The sequence below is a fragment of the Diabrotica undecimpunctata genome, chromosome 2 (assembly GCF_040954645.1).
Source record: "Diabrotica undecimpunctata isolate CICGRU chromosome 2, icDiaUnde3, whole genome shotgun sequence".
NCBI classification, from domain to species: domain Eukaryota; kingdom Metazoa; phylum Arthropoda; class Insecta; order Coleoptera; family Chrysomelidae; genus Diabrotica; species Diabrotica undecimpunctata.
The window spans coordinates 137517716-137544162 of NC_092804.1; the positions used below are offsets into that span (position 1 = coordinate 137517716).

The following is a 26447-nucleotide window of genomic DNA, read 5'->3' on the forward strand; positions in this document are numbered from 1 at the left end:
AATTTTTTAAAAGAAATTCTACTTTTTTTAAGGAAGAAAATAAATGCATGACTAGCTTTGTAAATACTGATACTAACTGAATTAAAGCACCCTACCTTGCTAGTTATAGAACTGCAAAGGATGGAAAGTCTCAGACAATAGGTGAGGCCCTTTAACTACCGGCCGCTGTGGAAATGGCCTAAATCCCGTTAGGAGGAAAGGCAGCCAAAGAAATTACAAAAACACCATTGTCAAACAACATAGTGAAAAGGCGAATGAACATATTTTGCACTTCAAGTAAACGAAAGCACCGATATAACAAACATGGTACAGCTACTCTTTGAAGTTACTAACATAAAGAAGGTGACATGAGTTTTTGTTCTGCAGACCATTTGAATCAAACACTACAGCACTGCTCATTTTTAATATAATAAATGAGTATGTGCTTAAAATAGGCGTTCCTTGGTCAAAGCGTATTGGTTGATGTAAAAAAGGAGCAAAAGCTTTTTCAAGAAAATTGATAGGGTTAGAAGCAAAAAGAAAGAAAGTTGCTCCTGAATACCGAAGTACACATTGTGTCAGACATTTAGTTGAGCAGCTATTACCCTTGTACTTGTTCCAGGGACTTCTTCAATGATTTCTAAAATGTCTTCATCAGTTGCATCCCTTATTGGACGACCACTATTGCCAGCAACTTGCGGTTGGAATGTACCCGTTTCCCGTAAACGACGATCAATGGTTAAAAATAACCGTCTATCGGGTGTATTTCGATTATGGTATTTTACTGCATAACGCCTTGCGGCTGCTGCTGCTGCACTATTTCCTTTACATTCACCTACGATATTCCCGATGGTTTATTGAAATCATAATTTAATCTGATCCAACTTACCCAAAGTTAAATGCTTATCTGCCATTTCCTGAAATGTGTAGGCCATTGTAATATCAAATTTTTTAATATTAATCTTATTCACACAATAAATGATAGCTTCAAATTATTGACTATTATTGATGGAATTGTTTGTAATTATTGTAGCCGTAGAAACTAATTGTAATTTTATGGCCAACTAGGAAAAAACTAGTTTAAGAGGCAAAAAAGTTTTAAAAATAATGTGTTAAACTAATGATGCCACAAAATTCATTTGATTTGAAAGTTCGGGGGGATTTAGGGCTGCACACCCCTCTTAAAATTTTTCTGTGGGCTTAGATTTTGTTGTTTCTTTTGTATGAAAAATGCTTTCAGAACAAGAAAGTAACGTGTCCATTTTTATTACAAAATGTCAAATAGTTTAGGAGATAATGCAAAAAAAACAATTTTTATTTTGTAACTTCAAAGGGCTGTAACTTTTTTGTGTACACTTTTGTACTAAGGTATAATAAGTTGGATTCAATCAATTTATTTTTGTCCCTGGAATGCGTGATTTAATTTATGACATACCTTTTTAACCACCCTGTATTTTAACAGTAGGGTGCTAATGTACTTGCCATATGATTGAAACTACAAAAATTGCAGGACGATTAATTTAAAAATTGTGCGATTATTCCTTGCGAACCATTACCATTTGAAAATAAATGGAATAAATTATGTCAAAGTTTCCATAACTTATAGGATACAGCGGTTAAGAATAAACTTACCGATAGTACGTTTTCTTTGTCTTAGGTTTAAGACCTATTTAGCCAAACAATTGGTTGGATACCACTAGTACGTTCTTAAAATTTTCGATTTAATTGTAACAATATTTAATTTTGTTTATTCGCCTTATTATAAAATGATTGGGTAAATATATAGTGAAAGTAGTTAATTAAATCATTTAGTTTGTAAGCTAACGGTTTCAACAAAGTTTTGTTCGACAGATTATTTAATTGTTAATCCTTGTATAAATACAAATGAGTTTTACAGGATTATATTTTAGGCTTTCTCTGAAATTAGAAAAAATGTTTTCTGCGTTTCCATCCCCAAAGCACAGAATCGTACTAACGAGAGGATATACAGAAGTTTTATCTATCAGCAATGATGCACAGAACGATCCATCGAAAAGGTGCCGTCCTGTATGGGATTATGCTGAATGAATTTTTTACTTCTGAAAAAATGAAAAGTATTTTCAGTCTAGCGGATTCGAACCCCACAACCGATCGTCCGCAATGATTACAATTCAACCTCTCAAACAGCTTGGCTATGAAGCCTCGCTAAGCACTCAGCGTTGAATGTAGTAGACATTCGAATCACTGTAATGTGTGTTGCCTATATTAAAATTTATTTAGTAATCTGTAAGTAAATTGTTCTTTTCAATAATATAACTTAACAAATAATCTTAACAAATATATATACCGATTTTTAAAAAGTATTGTAACAAAAATGGTATTAAAAAGTTAAAAACGGAAGAATTAACGGAAATACGGAATTAACATAGGTAAACTACTGGACTTTGTATCATGGAAAAATAATACTTTACATGTTATAAGAGAATAGAAATGAAAATTGAATGTCAAAAAATGATCCGGTAAGAACTACTTTGCTTAAATACTTAAAATGTTGGATTTCTAGGTTATGGGGGCTAAAATAAAACTCACTCTCTTCAAAAGACAGATCAGTAATAATTGTTTAGTATGAACTTTGACTGAAGAATATTCCATTTCTAGTATTTATTAAGATGGGTATACATAAACAATAAAAAACATTTCGATCATTATTTATTATCCCCAAGTATTAACACTTAAGTATGAACGCGACGTCTAGGCGACGGAGGTTAATTTTTGGTTGCCTACACCAAAGACCCGTCTTGCATTTCAAGGTCAATATTACATGTACCTTTTGCTATGCTAAAATATTGCTTGATTAGTGTCATAGTCATAGTACATAAAAAAATATATACTCTGTATATATATCACTGTCCAATCAAAATCAGTGTCAGTAGAAGACACAACTTTGAAAAACAAGTATTAAATTGAAATAATGAAATAGATAGTGACTACTGATGGCGACCTGGATTATGAGAAGGATTTTGTCCTTCAGTGATCATGAGACTGATTCTGAAGAAGGTGAGTTTTTACTGTCAACAAACAAATATACCTACAATCTGTCCCAAACCCTTCTTTCAGTGCGTCACTAATTTTGACATAATATAGGATTTTAAGAATGTCGAGAATTATTGCATGTCATTTTAGTTAAATTTGACAGTTGCAGGATCGTAATCCCTCTTTTTCTAATGGAAAATAATTTAATAATTTTAATATTAGTCTTTGTACTTTCTCGATATATCTCGGCATATTTAAAATATTTTTATGACAATAAATACAAAATTAAATTTTCACTGTAAAATGTCTGATAATACTAACCTGGAATGATTTTATCAGTAGACGTTGTGAAAGTACTGTCAAGATCGAGACCTTCTGCATCAAATTATATTTATGCCCATCATTGATTGGATATCTATTTAGCGTATTCTAAACTCCAACCAATTATACATCCGTAAGTAGAATTAGCTTTACGATAAATAATTTCTAAGTTCTATATATAATAATCACAGACTCACGTTTTCTTCTGTCACTTCTAGCTTAATGTGTTAGAGAGAATTCGATCAACTATGATGCACTGAAAGAAGGGTTTGGGACGAACTATATCTATTTTTTATGCTTATATTTAGACGAGTCAGAGTTAGAACAAAATAAAATGGAAGTTGAAGAAATGGAAAGAGGTAATGAATCAGAAAATAGTGAAGGTGAAGTATCAACAGGAGACGTGCGTCAAAGAATTAGTAAAAGTTTTTATGAAAAAAATAGGTACAAATGGATCAAGGAGCCTTTGATTGTAATCAGACTAAAGGAGTCGTGGTGTTCTAACTCTTCTTCTTCGTCTTCTTCTTCTTCCTTTTTGTATGTAGGCTTTAAAGCCTGATTCTTCTTCAATATTAGCCTCTTAAATTGTTTAAATTATCGCATCATCTTTTTCTTGGCCTGCCAATACTTCTTCGTCAATTTGGTGACTTATATCGTGCTATTCGTATTATCGTATTCTCTGCCATTCTACTAATGTGTTCGTTCCACTCCTGTTTTCGTTTTGTCACCCATCCATTTATGTCTTCTATATTGCATGCTCTTCTTATGTTTTTGTTTCTCTCCCTATCAACCAGATTTTTCCCTGATATTCGTCGAAGTATTTTCATTTCTGTTAGTCGTCTCGTTTTAGATGTCTCAGGTCTTGTCTCCGCCGTATATGTTAATATAGGTTTAATTGCTGCTTTATAGATTCTTGTTTTTGTGTCTTGTTTTAGGTGTTTGTTCTTCCAATTTGTGTCATTAAGAGGTCCGGCCGCTTTACTTGCAAGCTTTGTTGTCATACTTCTTCTTCAACATCTCCGTGACTAGTTATATCTATTCCCAGATATCTAAACGTTGTATCCTACTTTATTATTTTCCCATCAATTTCGATTTTACATCGTAGTGGGTATTTAGATGTTGTCATACATTTGGTTTTTCTGCTGATATTATCATATTGTATTTCTTGGCCGTTGTATTGGAGATGTGTGTTAATCTTCTTCTTCTGTCTCGGCGATTAATGCCGCGTTGTCTGCATAACATAATATTTGGATTTCTTTGTTCCCCATTATGTAACCATGACCTTTACATACAACCTTGCATTATTTCGTCCATTATTATATTAAAGAGAAGTGGGCTTAACAAGTTACCCTTTCTGACTCCGCTTTGTACTGGTATACACTGTGTTAGTTTTCCATTTATCTTTGCCAGTATTCGTTTATGGAAGTAGATGTTTTCGATGGTTTGTATAATATTGATTGGTATGTTTCTTTTATACAGTAGGTGTAAGACGTCTTCGACTTGGATGCGATCGAAAGTCTTTGTCAGGTCTATAAAACATAGATATGCTGGTTTATTGTACTCGATGGCTTTTTCTGTGATTTGTCTTAGTACAAATACGGCGGCGTCTACGCAGGATCTCCCGGATCTGAATCCTTGTTATTCATCTGAAGTTGTTAGTTTATTGATTTTGTTGGTCAGGACTTTTGTGGTGAGCTTAAGTGCGGTGTTCAGTAGATTCATACCTCTATAATTGTTGGGATCTTCTTTATCTTCTTTCCTAAACATTGGTATCATTTTTTCCATGCGTCTGGTATCTTGCAATGAAATATTAGTTTTTGTATAAGTTTTGTCATCTCTAGGGTTCTACTTTCTTCTCCGTGTTTAAGAAGCTCGTTGGTTATTCCTTATGGTCATGATAACTTTCTATTTCGAGTGAATTTATGGCTTTTCCTACTTCGTAAAAACTGATTTTCATTTAGTGTCCTAATTCAGGTACGTTATTGTGTTAATTATTATTTTCCTTTCCTCTCTGCCTGGGGATTATGAGCACGAGGACAGGGTGAATTCAGTAGCTCAGAAGCCGCGTTCATGTCCACAGCCAGTCCCAAGCCCGGATAAAAGAGGAGGGTTGATGGGCCAAGTTAGCATCCTACTCATTGCAAAAGAAAACAAGGTTCGAAGAACCTATATAAAGCCTCAGAACCAGACGGAACCTAAGATGTCTTCTAACTCTAAGACTACAAATTGGTCGCATTGCTCCTGTAGTGATCCTTTCCCAAGTTAACTTGCTCATTTTCTATCTTGGCTGTACCGTACTGAAGAGGACCAATAGTCAGAAATACGTATATACGGTTGCTTTCCATTGATCTATTTTGCTTTTTGTTTTTCCTGTTTTGCGAGACATGCCATTACATTTTACTTTTATTATTCACTCGCATTAACCGTTTATATATATATATATATATATATATATATATATATATATATATATATATATATATATATATTTGCAGCCCCTTACTTCGTATTTAATAACTCTTGGCTCTTTGCGAATTAACCACAAATGTAATTATAAATATTTTATCATCCCTCTTTCCACTCAGAAATTGTTTTCAAAATACAAATTTTTGAAAAAATTTGCAAAAATTGGATAGATTATAAAACATTTAAAAGCTTTTTCATCTGCACACATATGTTTGTTCATCTTTGTTTACCTCATTTAAGCAGAAGCGAAATAAAATTGATTAACTAAAATCAAATAGATGGTCGCTTAATTGATTATCGGCAAACACAGTTGATAAGCAAACATCAATTTATGAAAACCAAATCAATAAAACCGAAAAAGCAATTTTGATTTTCTACCCATTCCGTGTTTAATATTAGGTTTAATTTATTTTGCATTGCTAAAAATGTTTGCATTATAAAGTTTCAAATGTTCGAAATATAGTTTTGGAAGACACCAATTGAAACAATAGCAACTATGAACTTAAATGACTTTAATTATTTATTATCAGTAGAAAATGCATTTAACAATTTTTGTTTAATTTTTTACAAACCCACAAGTTTTAATAGTACCGCTATTTGAAACAGAAAACTAGGGGAGCATCCTGAAAATAATAAAAAAAAATTCAGATCATACGAGGTCTGTCTTAAAAATCTCCAATATTGGTGGAAAGGAAGGGTTTCGTGGTCGATTGAGGTCTATGATATTTTATAACTTGACTTGTTTTATGTATTTTGACCCGCTCTCTAAATCCGAATCTTTAACATGATAATCCGAATTTAAACAATTTAATTGTTCAAATGCTTATGATTAATAAACTAATAAAGATGACTTTTTTAAATCATGTTTTATTTGCTCATAATCACCCGAAGTGATTATGATCGCCAAACCAGGTAAATCTCCTAATGAAGTGATATCCTATCGACCAATATCACTCCTTCCGGTGATGTCAAAACTATTTGAAAATCTTCTATTGAAAAGATTAAAACCAATAATAGAAAGAAAAAATCTTATACCAAATCATCAATTTGGTTTCAGAAATCAACATTCCACTATAGATCAAGTTCAAGGAATAACGAATATAATAGAAAAAACATTAGACGAAAAGAAAGTCTGTTCTACAATCTTCTTGGACGTAGCACAAGCGTTTGAAATCACACGCTTGAAATCATACATTGCTAATAGATATTTCAGAGTAAAACAAGAAGAAGTGTACACCGACTTAAGGGAGATCAAAGCTGGCCTGCCACAAGGGAGTGTCTTAGGTCCGGTCCTGTACCTATTGTATACGTGTGACATTCCAGAGCTAGAACAAAACACTATTGCCACCTTCGCGGATGATACAGCCATACTAGCGATAGGAGACACTAGTGAAGAAAGTTGCAACTATCAGTAAATAAAATACATAGAAAATTTCCCAGTTAGAATAAATGATACCCAACTTCCTTATGCAACATTAGCAAAATACTTAGGCATCAAAAGAAAAGAGGGAAGCTTGATATTAGGTATAAGAAATTTTATTGGCTGATTGGAAAAAATTCAACATTATCAATTCATAACAAATTATCCATCTACAATCAAGTACTGAGACCAGTATGGGTAAATGGGTGCCAACTCTGGGGTTGTACCAAAGCTAGTTATATACATATTATCCAGAGATTTCAAAACAAAGTACTGAGAAACACTGTTGATGCTCCTTGGTATATCCGTAACAGAAACCTCCACCAGGACCTGGGTATGGAAACTGTGATCGAAATAATCAAGAGAACAGCAGCAAGTCACGAGCAGAGGCTGCATAGTCATGTGAATGTCGAGGCACTTCAGCTTATTGACAACACTGAACTAAAGAGAAGACTCATAAGAACAAAACCATTTGAATTAGTGTAAACAGTTTAGTGTAAAAAGCAGAGTATAGTGCTGTGAAGTTATTGCGTGTTAGTTGTAGTGCATTAGTTGATAGATAAAATAAGAGAAAGCCATAGGGTAAGCCCTTAGATTTAAGTATTTGCTGTTTATAAAGTTAGGTTAGAAAATATCTGATAATTGGTCATTTGTGACCAGAGAGCAGTATACAAACACCGCACACGTGTTTGTATAACTGCTTTTTAAATAAGCCACTCTGTCGAAACAGCTGTAGTGATAAGAATTTAAAATAAATTTTGTGGAAGTTTTGAAAACAAAGTTTTCTGTGTTTTATTGTTACATAAAATGAATTTCCATCAAATAGCGGTCGAATACATCAATGATTTTTAAATGTTTATTATTATATTTTAAATCATACCTTTTTTAGCTTTGTTTTTTGTGATTTCTTTTAGTACCCACTGGAGGTCACGCGGTGTCAGGTTGTAATTTTTCATTGTGGGACCAAATATCCACCAGTAGTCACGCATTTTATTATTTCTTTTGTTGCAGATTTTAAACAATAATGGCTATTCCGAGGACTCGGACTCCATTGCGGATCGAGATTACTTATATAATGAAGGAAGCTCTGATTCAAGTGAGGATGAATTAGGTGTATCTGATGTCGAGAACGAAGCTGCTGAAGCCGTTCCTTTTACCGATAATATACCCCAGACCAGGTGGAAGCCTGTGGTAAGGTACATATTGAAATTTAATTTTCTTTATGCCTACACCGATGTACCTGAACATATAATCCAGAAACTTCATGGAACCTCTCCGATAAGTTACTTTGAACACTTATCTCATTGTTTGTGGAAGAAACAAATAGATTTGCTGCATAAAGAAATACTGCGAATGAAGCTGCCCCAACAGGAAACGGAACTCCAAGACTTAATAAATGGGTTGACACTGATCGTACAGAGATGCGCAAGTTTTTAGGTATTGTTTTGTCGATGGGAAAAAAAAATGTTAATTTGCCAAAATTGAGGGATTACCGGAGCAAAAAAAAAAACTTTTTTGATTTGAGATGTTACTTTCGGTGTTTTATCTACCAAACAATGAGCAACCAATCGATCCGGAAGAGAAACTCCACAAAATCTCTAAATTTTTAATGACTACTAATTTTTTTAACTAGAAAATAAATTCAAAGAATCTTATATTCCCGAAGAAGAAGTTTGTATTGACGAAGGCAAAGTACCATTTCGAGGACGTATTTATTTCCGACAGTATATTCCCAATAAAAGACATAGGTATGGGATAAAGGATTTCAAACTCTGTATTTCTGGAGGCTATACATGATCGTTTAAAGTCTACACAGGCAAAGAAAAAGCGGACGATATATCAGTTGCCGAAAAAATTGTCACAACACTGATGGTGGGACTTTTGAATGTAGGTAGAACTTTATATACCGATAACTGGTACACTAATGTTTTGATGTCTAATAGTCTAATTCAATGGCAAACACATTTAGTAGGAACTCTAGAAGGACAAATAGAAAATATAATCCCCCAGATGTGGTAAAAGCTAAATTGAGAAAGGGTGAAGTTGTGGCCCAACAAAACAAAAATAAAACAGTTGTCTGCAAATGGAAAGATAGAAAGAGATGTTCTTATGCTCAGTACCAATCATGACGACTCCATGGTGACAGTAAATCGCACAGGACAAGTTCATAAACCAGCGATGGTTGTAGATTACAACAAAGTAAAAGCTTTTGTCGACACTTCTGACCAGATGGCATCTTATGTGTCATACGTGAGAAGAACCGTCAAGTGGTATAAGCGACTCGTTTTTCATTTTGTTACTTCAACAGCTATGGTAAATGCTCTGCATCCGTATAACATCATCAGAATCAACAAAAGAATGGAAGTATTGGAAACCATCAAAACACGAAAGCTGCAATACCTGGGGCATGTTATGCGTAGATACAACCTACTTCAATTGATTATACAAGGGAAAATCTAGGGCAAGAGAAGTGTATCAAGAAGAAAAATCTCATGGTTGCGTAACTTGAGGGAATGGTACGGATGCAATTGAACTATTCAGAGCAGCAGCACCTAAGATCAGAATAGCCATGATGATTGCCAAACTCCGTCGCGGAGATGGCACGTGAAGAAGAAGAATCTGTATAACAAAATTAATAACACAAAATTGGGTATAATAGCATTCAAAGAAAATAAATCGTCGAGGCTCTGGTTTATCAAGATTTAAATCCAATACTACCGAGGCCTTCCACTTCCAAGATAAAACACTTCTTGAAAGAATACGAGGGGCAAAAAATGGTTACCTGAAAAAGGTGCCAGCCCATGCTAGAAGACTATGTCTCAGCGACAAAATCCAGATTATGCTCGTAAAAATGTTAAAATAATTAATACATATTGCAATAAGTGCAAACTGCCAATATGCATCGAATGTTTTCAAAAACATCCAGCAACTATTTTATTTTCATAAATTTATTTTTTATTATTTTTGTTGTATTACAAATGCGTTAAGATTACTTGTTTTCTACTATTTTTCTCACTTTGTTGGTTTATTTTTATTATTATTAGGGAAGAGATAAATTTATTTATGTAATAAACGATGTAAAAATATACAATTATATCAGTATTTTGTAATGCCGAAAATCACAACCGATCATTCCTTCCGGTCCACGTAAAATGTCAGCACATTCAGCACATGGCGCTGAATGTGATAAAAAATAACAAATTATGGACTATATCAGAAATTTTTAAAATGAAATTTTATTAATTTTTGAAGAAGTTATATAAGTTTAAACTATACAATTTACGTGTAAAAAACAATCGAATTTGTTTATAACGATTTTTGGGTAATATGAGATCAAAAAATTTAATATTGTTAATGAGGCCTGTAGTATAATGGAAAACGAACATTTTGAGCTTAACTAAACTCATTTTGATGAAGTTTTAGCTAAAATACAGCAATTAGAAATTGACCTAGATGATGCGCTTAACTCGCACCCGACGCGCCGCTCCACCGCAACTGGAGTCGCACTTTGTAATATTAATATCTCTACACAAAAAATAACTTCTGCGTGTCTGATAAATCTCGAGTTGTTCATTAGTTGTTTCTATAATAATAATTCACATATTATTTAATAATTTAAATTATTTTTTATACAGATTTATAAAACAATAAACAGCAGTAAGATAGTAGCGACAGAGATGGAATGTTTGCGAAGATGCTGCAAAGTAACAAGAATGTAGAACACAAAAAACTAAAATAGTATGAAAAGAGGTTTAAATCTTTGTATGTAGGTATATTTAAAAAACCCTTAGAAGGGCTACATCAAAATAACAAACGTTTTCGGAATAATAATTCCATCATCAGGTTAAAAGCCTAAAATAAGTATGAAACATTTACTTAAAGCAAACGTGATTGAAATCTTGACTAAGGTTAAAAAAGCAAAATGGTTATACTTACAGGTTAACATGCCTGAGCCACCAAAATATTAGGGTAAAGTAATGATGTTTATTATTTTATTAGATTTAACTTTTATTTTATTAGGTAACATATAACCATGCCTCACGTGAGTACCAGCGTCCGGAGGGTAAACCTTTTCAAATGGACTTCAGCTGGTAACTGATTGACAAGCTACCTATGAACGGTGTCGAAAAGAGAATGTCAAATCAACTCCTCTACATATCTTCATTTCTTCTGACTGTTGTCTATCAATTTGAGCTATGACACTTTGGTTCCAATATGTTTGGATTATCTTTATGAGTTTACTGTCAATGTGCTTATTCTTAGTCGGGCGCTTATATTCCAGCACTTCCTTCTTCAGAATAAGAGAACCTCATACAGATATATTTAGAAGAGTGTAGGTGCTATGCAGCAGTTTTGCTTTAGACCTTTGCTAATAGGAATTGATGTTATTTTTTCATAGCTACCTAGAGCATTGAAAGTGGTACACTATCTTATGCTTTTGTCAGATCTACAACCTAAATATCTTAGAGTAGCTCTTAACCAGTCCCTCACCTACAAACAACACTACATAAAAACGAGAGGAAAAGTAACAGTTAGAACAGATCAGGAAGCTAAGAGGAAGTAAATTGTCGTCCTAAGAACGATGGCACAGACATTGTGCTTTTCAACTGCCGAGTATGCGTGCCCGTTTGGAACAGACTACCCACACAAAACAAGTTGATACTACAATAAAACAGAGATGCAGAATAATCTATATAAAAGCAGCGGGTTTTGCAGATTCCGAAACACGCAGAAATGTAACAGAGCACATATTCAAATTATTTTTTAAAGTTTCAAAAATCCATTATTTTAATTTCTAGTAAATATTCAAATTAATGTTGCTCCAGCCACCTATCTGCCGAGTGCGGAAGCATCTAAATTACCTCAAGGATCCAATTGCAGTTCATACTAGTTCCGATTTTGGCCTTAAAAATCAGAGCGTTCGTAACCTTTCCGTAATTCATCTTTCTTTTCTCTCTCTGAACGTTCAGCATACAGGACGAAATTTGATTTGAGTGGTCTCTTGACGAGGTAAGCCGAAAAATTCCTTTTTTTTATATTTCAAATAAATATTTATTTTAGACCTTACCGGGAGCACTAATAGTTGCCAGAACTATGTTTATTGGTCTGAAGTTATCTTAATAGCTACGGATGGCTAAGTGCCTTTTGTGGAATATCCCGTTTGCTTACCCAATCGTATAGATTTTTATGGTGGATAATGTTTCTGCTGCCAATAGATTCAATATTCTGAAATCCCAGCCTAGGAGTACCTAGTTGGTAAACACGATATCCTTTCCACAAGCCACACAAGCGTTTGGATAATTCAGGTTGTACCAATTTTATATTTGTTTATTGAACAGTGAGGATTATCTATGAACTAAATAACAGTGATGTGATTTATTATTGGTCTTTTGGTTACACAAATATCTATATAATATATAAATATCTTCTATATAATAGAATTTTTTTTATGTGAACGGATTTCGAAATTTGGGATAAAGTATGATTATTTTATTTGCAGAAGTATTTCTCATTCATACTTTAATGCCAAGATATAAAATGTTTGTTTTCTTACTATATAATTTTATTTTTAGTTCCATATAAGCACTTCTCATTTGTAATTTAATATCTAAACGGAGAATGTTTATTTCTTTTCCGAGATGATGTAATTCTCCTAGAATCTTTTAATAACTTTTTGTTCGTTACAAAATAATAAAGATTAAAAATTTCGTTAATATTTTCTTATAAATTTTATTTCCTTGTCTGAGCTTGTTTCCTTACGAGGGTAAACTATTAAGGATGGTACCCAATTCACTTTAATTGCAAAGACAATACAAACAGATTGTATATGAATTTTGAAAGAACCACACCCGAATCTCTTTCGACACGAGCAAAGGGCCACTTTATGTACTTAAATAGTTTGCCTACGTTACACTGTGATACAGAACATTTTCTTACATGCAGAAACTGTCTTCATCGGTGTACCTTCGAAGATTTGTTGCTCGTCAACAAAGATGGAATCAACGTACCCCTGGGCCGAAATGTTATGAAGGACATGTTCGGACACGAAAAAGTAAAGAAAGTCAGATCTACAGAGAGTATAGGAGTTGAAAGGTTGTGGACGAATGTTTTCTAAATAGTATCTGCTTTAGAGAATATGCTGTTGATACATAATATGTCTGCACGAAAACCATTTTGTTTTTTACAATGTTACATGAACCTATTGATCTTGTTGATCCAATATACTTGTTAAGCCTTTCACATTTACTTTCCCAGGAGGTATTTTTAACTATATTTATTAGGTTTTTTACTTTTCCGTTTAATCTTACATACTTCATTAACTTCATCCATCATCTGGGTCATTTGTTTGCAGCCACTTCTAATATGCTTGTTTCTTGTTTTGTACTAGTTAAGTCTAACAAATATATTTTGTTCTCATATTCTGTATATATTTTTGATATTTATTAATTCTGAAAGTAGTTAGAACATAAATGAAAATGCACCGAACCGTGAAAAGACTAAAATTAAAAACACTCTTATACGTTTTTTACATTAAATGTTTCTGTATTTCATCAAGAGTACAATAAATTTAATTCCAACTGACAACTAAATATATATTCCCATTCGAATTTGATTAACCTCTTTGAAGTAACAAAACGTTAAAAGAGCGTAATTGAATTTGCCCCGTTTGGCACAAAGCTCTAGATAAGAGAAAAATCAATTTAAGTGACATTGTAGAGCATCATTTTTTCTTGAGCTTTCGCCGATTAACTTCGAAAGTAGCCGCTCAACTATTTTCCTCCGGAACATTTTCCAGTAAGTACTTGGTATTCCGGAGTCAAAAGCTAATTTATTACTTTCCTTCTTTTGCACACTTTATGGATTTCAGAAAGTCAGTGCAGTACTTCTTTTTGAAGAAAATGAAAGAATTTATAAAGTGCAACATAAGACAAGAAACAAGGAGAAGATTTTTGTCATAACCAATTTTAATTCCCAAATCGGTCAACTTACTAAAATTTACTAAAAATATTTAAAAACAAATCATGACTTTTAAGACAAAACTAGTTTTCTGCACAAATTAACTTATTACCTTAAAGGATGAAGTTTTTTTCCAACAAAAAAAACTTTTTGTAATAATTTATTTAGTAGCTATTAAGAAGTAAAGTTTTAGTTTTTAGTAGTTTTTGAGTAAAAATATATTTATTTATTTATTGCGAAACAACGTGTTGCAAGAATGCAACGCCAATCCTAAGACGCACCAAAATATAGCAAATTAATCATGATTAAAATCTACAGTGGAATTTTGTTTGATAGTTTAAGTATGAACTGCATTGTCGCGAGTATCAAACGAGGTGGAAAAGTTTGATATCTAGTTAAGTAACTTTTTAAAATTTCTCGTTAGAGAGAGGCTATGGTAAAAGGTAATACGGTAAAAGGTCTTTGATATACACTACAAGGCTGTTCTAGTAGCGAGGTGAATGAATTCCTCTACCACTTTATTCCTTTGACATTGATCCGGTGTCCTGATGTATGTTACTTTATTGTATCTATACCTATCATTGACCTCAAAGTTATATTTTGAACCAGATAAAGTGACGTATTTTCTGGAACTAGAAACCTGAAACAACTTTAGCATGATGACAACTTTAGCATGGTTCTCATTAATATTCGTTCTATAAGATATAAAACAGATGAATTATTTTTGTTCTAGAGGAATTAGGATATCCCCCGATAGTTGCGGTTACCGAGCACTGACTTGAAGTCAACGACCGTTTTTTTGTACAAAAATATACCACAATGGCTAGGTATGATCGTCCAAGTTCAGCTCATGGTAGAACCCTAATTCTTTCTACAAATAATGATGTCTTTCCTATAACAAAATATGACTTTCTGTTGAATGAATCCTTTTTTGAGTTTTCATTGGTTTAAAACAAGAATCTTAATCTATACATTCTTTGCATTTATAGATGACCCGATTCTTCCACAGAACTACAAAACCTGTTAAATTTGTTAGACTTGAATATTAATTACGCTGTTGCTTTTACTACCCGATTATCTTGGGTCAATATATTCGAATCGTATGGTTTCACAATGCACATGTTAATTCTCCTACAAGAACTACTAAAACAACATCTACCATAATTGATTATATTGTCTCAAATTTTTCACCTTTTGATGTACGTTCTACAATAATTAATGCAGGACTCTCTAACCATGAATCAGTATATACCAAGTTTAACAATATTAACAAACAATCCTCGAAAACCCAACGTTTAGGTAGGATTTTTTCCACTCAGAATTTTCGTAAATTCCAAAATTTGTGCTTGGATGTGGACGTGGACTATCATTTCAGTGATTTTTTAGATAGGCTTGTCTGTATTTTCAATAAGGCATTTCCTTTAATTACAATTAAGTCAAAACATTACAAACCCTGGACTACCAAAGGTATCCGCATATCAGCCAAGAATATGCGTTCACTACTGTACATCAAGAAATTTACTACCAAAGTCTTTGTCACTGAATATATCTCCAATTACAGAGGAAGCTATCTAAAACTTATCAAAACAGCTAAAAAAATGTACGCTCAGATCTTCGATCTTCGAAATAAAACTAACACAGCTCAAACATTTTCTCTTCCAACCCCTGAAAATCTAAATAAATACTTCATTAATGTAAGTAAAAATATAACATCAACTATTTTGCCACAAGAAGATGCTATTTCCTATCTCCCCGATTTAAAAAAGGTCTCAAAAGATGAGTTAAAACTGTTTATGCAACCAAATGAGGTGTCCTTGGAGAAAGGTCCAATTTCATAAGTTTGGTACAACACTTTGTAAAATACTTAACACGTAGGTTGTACCGTTACACATCGGCCCCACTTTGAGCGCCAATGTGTAAGATACTAACCACGTGGGTTGTAACAATTTTGATATCCACTATTGGCTTAGGATCGTGAGAAGGTCAACCTTAGCTAAAGTATCTCATCTTCACCAACGCAAAGACAATCATGGATATTCCTACCCTAGCTAGATCTTCTCAGAGATAGTTCGGCTAATCCCTAGAGAAACAATTGTAGCAAGAACGATCACAAGGAAGACCAAGGCATAACACAAAAATCAAACAAACATTTTATTTAAATAAATTACATGGAACGAGACACGGGACCGGACAACGAAAATGCCTACGGGACGGGACAAGAGCCTGTCCTGCGTGAAACCCAAGAAACTAATCAGGTAGAAAACATTGATACGAGTCTACACAAATTTGCCTAGAGAAGAATCATATTATAACAAGCTTTTCCCTGAAATACACATTAGAGAAATTAATAAAACAAACTGTAAAAAAAGTTGATTGATTCATTTAGAAAAATAACATGACTTAACATGAATGAACATAAAAATTAAAAAATCTCTAATACTGGAACTAAGTACTAAATAAATTGGAAGCTAAACATAAAAGATAAATATGCACTACAGAAAAAAGCGCCAACTTAAATATAGAAAGCTTTTAATAAAACATAATATTTTTAAGACTTTGGATACGCCTCTGAACTACATTGTTAGATTGGAAAAATTTTCCAAGCTTAACAGAATGGCGATTATAATTCAGGAAAATTGTCGACAAAAAGCCATTATGGCAGACAGCGTATTACAAAGGCCCACCCTTTTTTAATATAAAAGGTATCACTTATAGATGATCGACTGACAATATAAGAAAGAGTTTGGTAAAAAAATCCTGAGAATTTTTCATTTTGCTTTCCTGAAGTTTATCACTTAATAAACGCAGCAAAGATTGATCACGCGAAATATACACTTTAAATATTTAAAAGATATTTAAAAAAATAAAGCGTAAATAATAGTGCCTTACACCTGTAACCATATTAGAATCACCTAGAAAATTGGTCTAAATCCTGTGGAATTACAATTGTCTAAAATCAAGATATACTACGGGGGTCCTACAGCTTATCCACATGCCGTATCCATCCCGCATTTCGACCTCCACCTCTTTCATTCGGTCTATTATCTTCATTTATGGCTCTATGTCTCATTATTCCTTTGATTTCTTCTCTCGATTCTAATGTTGGCCTACTCCTTCTATTTTATTGAACATAGTTTAAGGATTGTTTTGGTCAGCGTTCGTCTTCCATTCGCATTACATGCCCGTACCATCAAAGATCAATTCTGGATATCGGACACGTGGTAACATTCAGATCCATACGTCAAAATAGGTTTTACTCAACGGTTTTACTGATTTGTAGATTGTCATTTTTATTCGTAACTAATTTTAAACGAGCAAAGTAATAAGTTTAGTGTTTATACCACATTTTAGCCCTATTGAATTTAATAGTTACTTTTGCAACAAGGATGTTATTAAGATGATTAGGCTCGGAGAGCAAAATAATCCAACCAGAGGGCTTCTAGCCCTAGGGATGGATGTTGCTCAATGGGCGTAATCATCCAATAATACCAGTGGTACATACAAAATATGCATATATATATTTTTAGGCGCATTAAAATGAAAAGTAAAAACGTCTCAATTTTAGTTTTTATATTATGTGAAGTGAAAAATAAAATCTTGTATGTATCTTGTAGGCGCTCATTAACGATTAAAAAACAATATTTTAAAATGAAATAGGACCAAAATACTTATAAAGAAATGATAAAACAAGGTTTGATCTGGAATAAAGATCCCCAATTAATTAAAAAATAATGTTTTTTACTTGTGTTTTTGAGCCTTGAAAATCGAAATTTTCCGTTTTTCTCAATTTTAAAATATTTATAACTCGAAAACGATCAAGTTAACAGCAAAACTACAAGAGACCTATTTTGTTCAAAAGGATCCAAAAAATTAAAAAATACATCACAATTAAAATAGAATTAGTTTCCAATATAAAGAAAAGAGAAATGCTTAAAAATTGTCATTGATTGAAAGGACTAACCATAAACATAACTTACGACCATACCAAAAACAAAGAGAAAAGCAAAAAAATTTTAAAATACCATCCTAAACTTGCCCGGCAGAATTCTAGTACTAAAAGCTAGATTAAAGGCAATAAACTTTTTGTAGACAACAGTTCTTACTCTTTAGAAGACTTGCAAGGTACAGAGGAAAATATATACTAAACCAATAGTGAACCGAATACACCAACTATCCAAAAGACGACTGAAGCAGAAATACCAGTACTTGAAGAAAACCAATCTCAAAACCAATAACAAAACACATTTAGCCACGTGCTAATTGTAAAAAAGAAGAAGCACACTAGAATTCACTGTTACAAATGTTGTACCACTACAATGTTTACTAGTTGAGTAAACCTTCCGATATCAGAGCCATCTATGCACTACTTATTAAAATATATGATTTGTACTACTCATTTACTCTGCCGAAAATGTATACAAAAGTAATACCAGAGATACTAAAGGGTTAAGTATGTAACACTAATACTGAAGTATAGACATCGTAATATAAAAAATAACTTATAAAAATAATATATTATATAATATAATATATATAATATAATATATAATATATAATAATATATAAATAATAAAAATTATATTCATTTTTGGGAGTTTGTCAGATGGGATTACGTAACAGATCTATAACATATATATAAGAGTTAATGTAACAGTTGGATTTATATAGAAAACATTTTTATTATACGGGTGTACAATCAGTAAATCCTTCTGTTTTTTACTAAGAACTCTAAATCAACCGGTACCTTATTCCCCGTATTTTTCCACTAGCTGCTCCCTTATTGATTGATGGCACCCCTAGGAACACTTCTGAGCGACGCCTTTCGACAAACCGACAGGTAATAACATCATGATATTTACATTCCATTTCCCTTTTATTCCATTGTACTTCCCAAATATAATATTTATTTGTGCGCCTTGGCATTTAGCAAAGCATTAAACGTTTATTTTAGCGACGTCCACGAGCAGTAGACAGAAGGTTAATGCTCTGAATCCAGTAACGGATTAGGACTAACAATAGTCGTTGTTTTAACCCTGCCTCATCGCCGGGAATGATTTAGAAATTATTACCGACGCTATCTTTCAGACTTCCCGTCTTTTGATAATCCAATCCTATTGTCTTAAAATTACTTTATTACAAATTAATGAAATTTCAGTTAAGCAACTTTATCAAAAGTCAAAAAACTTTACTCGAATGAAGCTATACAACTATAAAGATAGAAGCAGAAACTTTTACATCGAATAATAATCTAACTTACGTAATTTCATATCAGGTAGCCTACGTTATCTGTCCGATTACGGCTTCTAAAGGATTTTGTAAACAACTAGTATTTTTTATACAAATTGTTAACCGTCGAACAACCTATCAGACACGAAAGCCGCCAATTGGTAACAATATTACTACCGTTGAAAGTTGGGAGCCTATGTATAACAATAAAACTCACAACTTTCTTTGGGTACCAATTGTTAGGCTACCGTCTAGCTCAGTCTCTCAGGTCTGAGAACGTGTTATCTTAACAGTAAATCTGAAAAATGAGTTTGGTTGGAACAAATAAACCAAAACTTTAACTAATCATATTTATTGTACAAAAATAATATAATGAAATTTTAATTTTAAATTAAAAATAAAGCAAATATTGCCTATATACATACAAAATTTTTAAATATGTAGATACTTATGGCTTCATGTGGTTGACAGGACAACTTGCTGATGGTTTCTGATGTTGGTGCTGTAAGTTGATAGAGATACCGAGATCGAGCCCGTTGTAATTTTAAGCAGCTATTGAGTTCTGCATGATATCTGCTATGCTGCTGCTGCTGTCACTCCACACATGTATGTGTGGTGCACCACGAGCCTTCAGGAAGTTCCACCCAAAAAGGGAGAACAAGAAAAATTTATTTATCCAATAAAACTAAAATATTAAAGCTTGAGTTAGCGATTGCATACGTTTTAAATTTCCTTGCCAAAAAAATAATTTTTTTAAAGAATATTGCTGATGGCAAGGATAATTAAATGAATATAATTATTATAAAATAAATTAGTTAAAATGCATATGAATATGAAAATGCGTATACGATTTAAAAAGACATGCATGTGTTGTAGGTTAGGTTGTCTATAAAACAAAATCAAAAACGATATTATAAAAAGACAGATTTATAAAAATGATCAACTAGAAATATGAAATGTAGTTACCCAGAAAAAGATTTAAATATATAAATGAATTTATTAGCACAAGAAATTTGCTTTGAGTAGATGACGAGTATTATAAAATTTACTTCCCTTTCTATTGAATAGAACTGACATGACAGAAGTCAAGAGTTGCCAATTGACAAATAACGTGTCGTTTGGAGTGGACCATAGAAATTCATATATGTCTATCGCATAGAACAAAATGGGGTCTAAATACAGGGAATTAGAATATTAAGTGAAAATTAAAATTGGAATATAGATTGTGATAAAATATTTATTAAATAGAAAGTTGAGCGCCAACTATTTTTAGAAAAAAAAAAAAATAGTAAAATAAACGTGAAAGTTAATAAATGAATAAAATCGAAAGAAATTGAAATAAAATAATTATTTAAAGAAAAACAACAAACATGTGAGGTTTATAGGTTACAAATTAAAACTGATGTTATTACGTATCAGGACTCGGCAGAATCGGCTAATGCGATTATCGAGCTGCGGATTTATTTGACCACCGTGCACTCAGTGTAATACGAGTTGCCAAATAATTTTTAACAGTTTATATTATTAGTATTATAATTATAATCCACAAGGAAACTAAATTTCTGTAGTTGGATATATACCATGTATCACAAAAATGTTTATTTAATTTTTTTTATAAAAGGTAAATTAATAAAAAAAACCCTATCTTCAGATCACAGGCTACATCACAGAACGTTTTCGGAATAACTATTCCATCAGCAGTGTTATCTGGATGTACACGTTTGAATGTCAATTCAGTTGCTATCACCAAGTCCTCACAGACATTTCGTCTAAGGACTAACAACGCCAGTGGAGTCCTTAATTGCCATGTGATCAATTCCTTTTATAACTTAAACATCATAGTTTTTAAATATCAAAGATGTAATCCAAAGTCAATCTTACTTCATTTAAAAGGTTTTAACCAACATATTTAGTGGCTTTATGTACATCCAAATAGCACTGATGATGGATTTTTTTAAGCCCTTCTCTCTATTCGGATTGCCGAATATAGGCCTCTCCTAATTCTCGGCATTCATCTCTGTTGTGTGTGAGACGTTTCCACATTGGTCCTGCAGTTCTTTTAATATCGCTCCAGTGCATTTGCGGTCTTACTCGTAATCTTTTGGCTTCATATGGCCGCCAATTCCTGATTTCTCTATTACATCGGATATGCTTAAGACGTTCGTTATGTCCAGCCCATTTCCGTTTCAGTTTAGCTGCCTTTTCGATAACATTTACTTTTGTTCTATTACGAATGTCTTCATTGGTTTATGGTCTTTGAATGAGATACCCAGCATCTGTCGTTCCATAGCTCTCTGATTTTTTTTTTTTTGGAATAGTTATTCCAAAAACGTTCTATGAGGTAGCTTTTGGCGTTTGATGAAGTAAGAATTAGAGACGCGATACATTTATAATATGACAAGAGAATACCACTAGGTTTAGTCAAAACGATTGCGAATATATACAGACATAATACTGACGGAATAAACTCTCGCAACCTATAAAGTATGAAACAGGCAGTAAAGGAAATACAGATAATAGGTTATCTGGATAATACGTCAATTATTATGTTTATATGGGATTAAGTCACAATTGATTGTAAAAAAAATTACATTTTTAACTACTGTTTGACGTTTAGTAACGTAAAGAGCTTATCAGCAAAGTTAAATAAAACTAAAAATAACTCTAGAATATCACTTAATTTTTTTTTATAAACTTTTAAGAACGTTTTTGTGAAAGAAAAAATATATTTGATACGTTTAATGACATTATCTTAAATTTATTATTTTAAAAAGACAAAAATATCAGTAGATAATAACATAAAATATCTCGTATTTCAGTTCCTAATATTCTCCGTTGGTAAAGTTGGATGTTAGTCACCGTTCACTAAGTCACGTTCACCGAGAATATCATAATATTTACTAATATAAATAATTTTTGTGAGACGGTGACCGTGAATTGATATCGGAGATATCTGGTCACCGATCACGGTTGTCGAAGTTAGCAAGGAACGCTAGTTATCGGTGATTTATAAATCGCCGTGACTGAATCACCGTTAGTAAAATCACGTCCCATTACTAATCCATATCACTGGAAATACTGTCATCAGAACACTATCAATTTGTGTCGAATTATTATATACATTAAGTCAGTCTGTTATAGCGTCATAGCTTAGTCACAGAATAAATAACAATCAGAATGCCCACTCTCAGATGCCGCCTTTGAAGTTCGTCAGCACGCGAACGCCATGTTTTCGACGGAAACATAGACTCAAATTGAGAAATTTGTGACAAGCTACGACAGAACTGTAATTTCAATTTTTGGAGATTAATAATTTAGTACATTTGAAATATATAATTTAATCTATTCTTCAACTCTCTCTCTCTCTTGTCGTTTCCTCATTGCTGAGGATCGTGATTTCCTACAATGCGGGCTGTCAATTCTCTCCATCTCTTGCGATTTTGGGCTGCTCTCATGGACTCGGAAAACGTCTCTCCAGTGGCTTTCTGTACTTGATCTGACCATCGGATAGGTGAGCGTCCTCTGCCTCTACGTCCTTCTACGTTTCCGCATACAATTAATCTTTCTAAGTTGTCATTGTCTCTTCTCGCAATGTGGCCAAAAAACTTTAAAACATTTGCAAGACACTGAGAGGAGAGTCTGGTCTGAATGTTTAGCTCTTCGAGAATCGACTGATTGGATCTGTGCTCCGTCCACGAGACGCGTAGCATTCGTCTCCAGCACCACATTTCGAATGCGTCAATCCTTTTCCTATCCTCTGATTTTATTGTCCATGTTTCGGCAGCGTAACTGAAGATTGAAAAAATGAGTGTCCGTACCAGTCTCATTTTGAGTTTTTTGGATAAAGAGCGGTCCTTCCATATTTTTGACAGTCGACTCATCGCGTTCTTGGCCATCCCTATTCTTCTGCGAATTTCCGTATGGGAGGAGGCTGCATTGCTTAAGGAAGATCCTAGATACGTGAACTCGTCTACTTTCTCGAATTGATTTAGGGCGCCTGTTGTTTGGAGGATATTCGCGTGGTCCACAATCATGATTTTTGTTTTCTGATTATTAATCTTGAGCCCACACTTGTTGCTTTCGGTTTCTACTCTCTTTATCAGTCTCGACATCTCCTCTTCAGATGTTGCTATCAGTGTTGTATCGTCTGCGAATCTTAAGTTTGAGATCTTTTTTCCTGCAATGGAGATGCCGCCTCTCCATCCATCGAGTGCGTTCCTCATTATGTATTCTCCATATAAATTGAACAGGTCTGGAAATAGTATTCTTCAACTAAAAGTACGAATAAAATAGTGCATATTATGTCTGTAGTTGCCGTAAATAAATTAAACCGGGTTAATTTGTCTATGCACACCAGATAAAATGTCACTGAACAGCACTGGTTCCGACTAAAACATAGCTGATTCCGTCTGCGCGAACGAGATGCGCGTACTTATTTTTTCAAGCAGAGTGGGCATTCTGATTGTTTATTATTCTGTGGTTTAGTGCTCAGTAGCGATAGTACTTACTGTCTTGCCAAGCCGGAAGGCCCGAAAGGTTAGAAAAATGGATGCAATTAATGCAATTACATTTGCATTTTGCCTTAAATAGAGTTAGTTTCTATAAAGATGTTAAATAAATCAACGTTTCGTGATTTTTGTCAGTTTCTACGTTTCTTATGAGATCAATTAAATATATCACCTATCACCTACATTAAGCGGTCACGATAGAATTTTCATTGTTAGTGGCTAGTCTTCAAAACCTGTAGCAGGAAATTTTAATTTTGACTTTTGACAACAAATATGGGGCATTTGAAATATGCTTAATTTGAACTTTTACATTACAAACGATCTAAAACGCTTAAAACTGCTTTCGTCTGATTGCAAAAGTAAATTTTTCGAAAGTAAACAACTTCAGCCACAAATTCGACCCAATTCAGTGTTTTTAGGCATATTTCAAATGCCTCATATTTGTTTCCAAATTCAAAATGGAAATTCCACAGCGACCGTTGGATGGAAGTGGTAAATTTAGTTGATTCCTCGAAAGGCACACTCTTCACACTTTATTTATATTATATATATATATATATATATATATATATATATATATATATATATATATATATATATATTTAGGGATTCTACAGTATTCACTGCCTTCCCTCGCTCAACCGTTTCCATCTCTCTCTGTTGTTCCATTCTCCATCGTTTAGGCCTCTCTTACTCATGGCGTCGTCTATTTCGTTCCTCCAGGATTTTCGGGGTCGTCCTCTTTTCCTCCTTCCTATGGGGCTCCATTCGGTTATTCTCTTTATCCATCTGCTGTCGCTAGTTCTTCTTACATGTCCATACCACTTTAATATTTTTTGTTCTATATATGTTAGTATGTCTGTTTCTATTGATGTTCTTTGCTTTATTTCGTCATTACTTCTCCTATCGATTCTTGTTACTCTGCAGCATCTTCGCAGGCATTCCATCTCTGTTGCTACTATCTTACTGCTGTTTTTCTTGTTTATGATCAAATTTTCAGCCCCATGTCATAATACTTCGCACTAATATTTTATAAATCTGCGTTTTTGTCTTCATATTTAGGTGTCTATCCCACCATACTGAGTTAAGTTGTCGGATTGCTGTTCTTGTTTGTCCTAATCTTTGTGTAATTTCTTCCTCTGTTGTTGCCTTTTTCGTGATTATAAACCCCAGGTATTTGAATTTATCCTTTCCTTTGATTGTTACGTTGTCATCAATATGTAGATCTTCTATGTCTTCTTCACTTGTAGATAGGTACTCTGTTTTCGCGAGGTTAATATCTAGGCCAGCCTTGGTATATTCTTCTTGTAGTTTCTTCATCATGTAGCTGAGGTCGTCTTGGTCTTGTGCAATCACTACCTGATCGTCTGCAAAGCTTAACGTATATAGGTATTCGTTCCGTACCGTACTTTATTTATAAAAATTGTATAAAATTCAGCGCGCACTGACATTCAAAATGACGATCGCTTCAAGCGTTATTTCTGAGAGAACGGTTCATTCTACACTAAAAGTGTTAATACACAATATTGTGCTAATAAACAAGAAGTGCAAATAAACATTTTTGTTTAGAAATATGTCAGATACATTTCTTGTTTGAAACATTTAGGTATTTTAACGGCCTACAGATTCTTGGTACATCGATGTTTTCCGTTTCTCGTCGAGAGGCCCGGGGGTAGAAGTAACAAACTTTTTTGCGTTTTTTTTGGGTCCACAAATTGACATTTCCAGTAAAATTTAGAATTTTGGTCAAGTTTTTAGGAATCGAATCTCTTACGACTGGACTGATAAAAAAAACCGAGAAAAACGCAAACATTAATTGTTATAAAATTCTACCAACATAATAAATAAAGCCCATGTAGGTTAGTTAATCCCTGTATTTAAGGCCCGCTTTTCTATTGAATAAAGGCCACACTGACTATTATAACACACTGCGATCGTTAATATTAGGGATTTTAATTGTTTCGATTGTTCAAAGTTTGAAATTAATTAATGCTAAAGAGAGCACGCTGCCGATGAAGTTTGCGTCGGTTTTCAGCATTGCGAGATTTGTTTTATTTACATCTCAAAGGTTTATGAAATTTTGATACAGCCAATCTATAAATTGTAATGTATTTTATATTACTGGATCATAAAATTAAATTATTTTTAAGTGAAGCATTAAAAAAGTCTTCATATTCAATCACTCTCTTCTATCACCAGCTTATTACTATACGGGATATGCAATCCAAAATATATTCTTTGGTCTGCCTTTTGCACTCCTTTCAGGAACTTACAGTTCAGCGATTTTTATTGAATGATTGTTATTTCGGCATTGAACATGATCTAACCTGTGTCATAAGCGCACATAGAAATTTTACAGATTCAATTTAAATTCGATTTTACATGTGTTCGATTTGTATTTAGTTACATGCCAAATTGTAAAATTAGGAAAGAATATAGGTAAACACAATAATGTAAATGTTATTATAATACAGTATATATCTGGTATTGCGCGACATTGTATTAATAACGCAAATCGCATATTAAACGCGAAAAAAGTAGATAAACAGAATTCAATT

At 33.2% G+C, this 26447-nt stretch overlaps 2 protein-coding genes across 4 annotated transcripts in view; one reads left to right on the plus strand and one right to left on the minus strand.

Moving 5' to 3' along the window:
• LOC140434935 (uncharacterized) overlaps positions 1-26447 on the minus strand; it is an 810654-nt gene that overhangs the window by 504555 nt on the left and 279652 nt on the right. The gene's annotated exons all lie outside the window — the stretch shown is intronic.
• On the plus strand, positions 2843-8635 carry LOC140433935 (uncharacterized). Its single transcript, XM_072521907.1, has 2 exons — positions 2843-3015; positions 8210-8635. Exons 1-2 carry the CDS (start codon positions 2995-2997, stop codon positions 8633-8635), a joined length of 447 nt encoding a protein of 148 aa, XP_072378008.1. The 5' UTR covers positions 2843-2994.

Excerpts from the sequence above, each read along its gene's own strand:
- LOC140433935 (XM_072521907.1), top strand. The coding sequence starts at position 2,995 with ATGAGACTGATTCTGAAGAAG. Across the intron at positions 3,016-8,209 it reads TGAGACTGATTCTGAAGAAG|ATTTTAAACAATAATGGCTA; the intron begins GTGAGTTTTTAC and ends CTTTTGTTGCAG.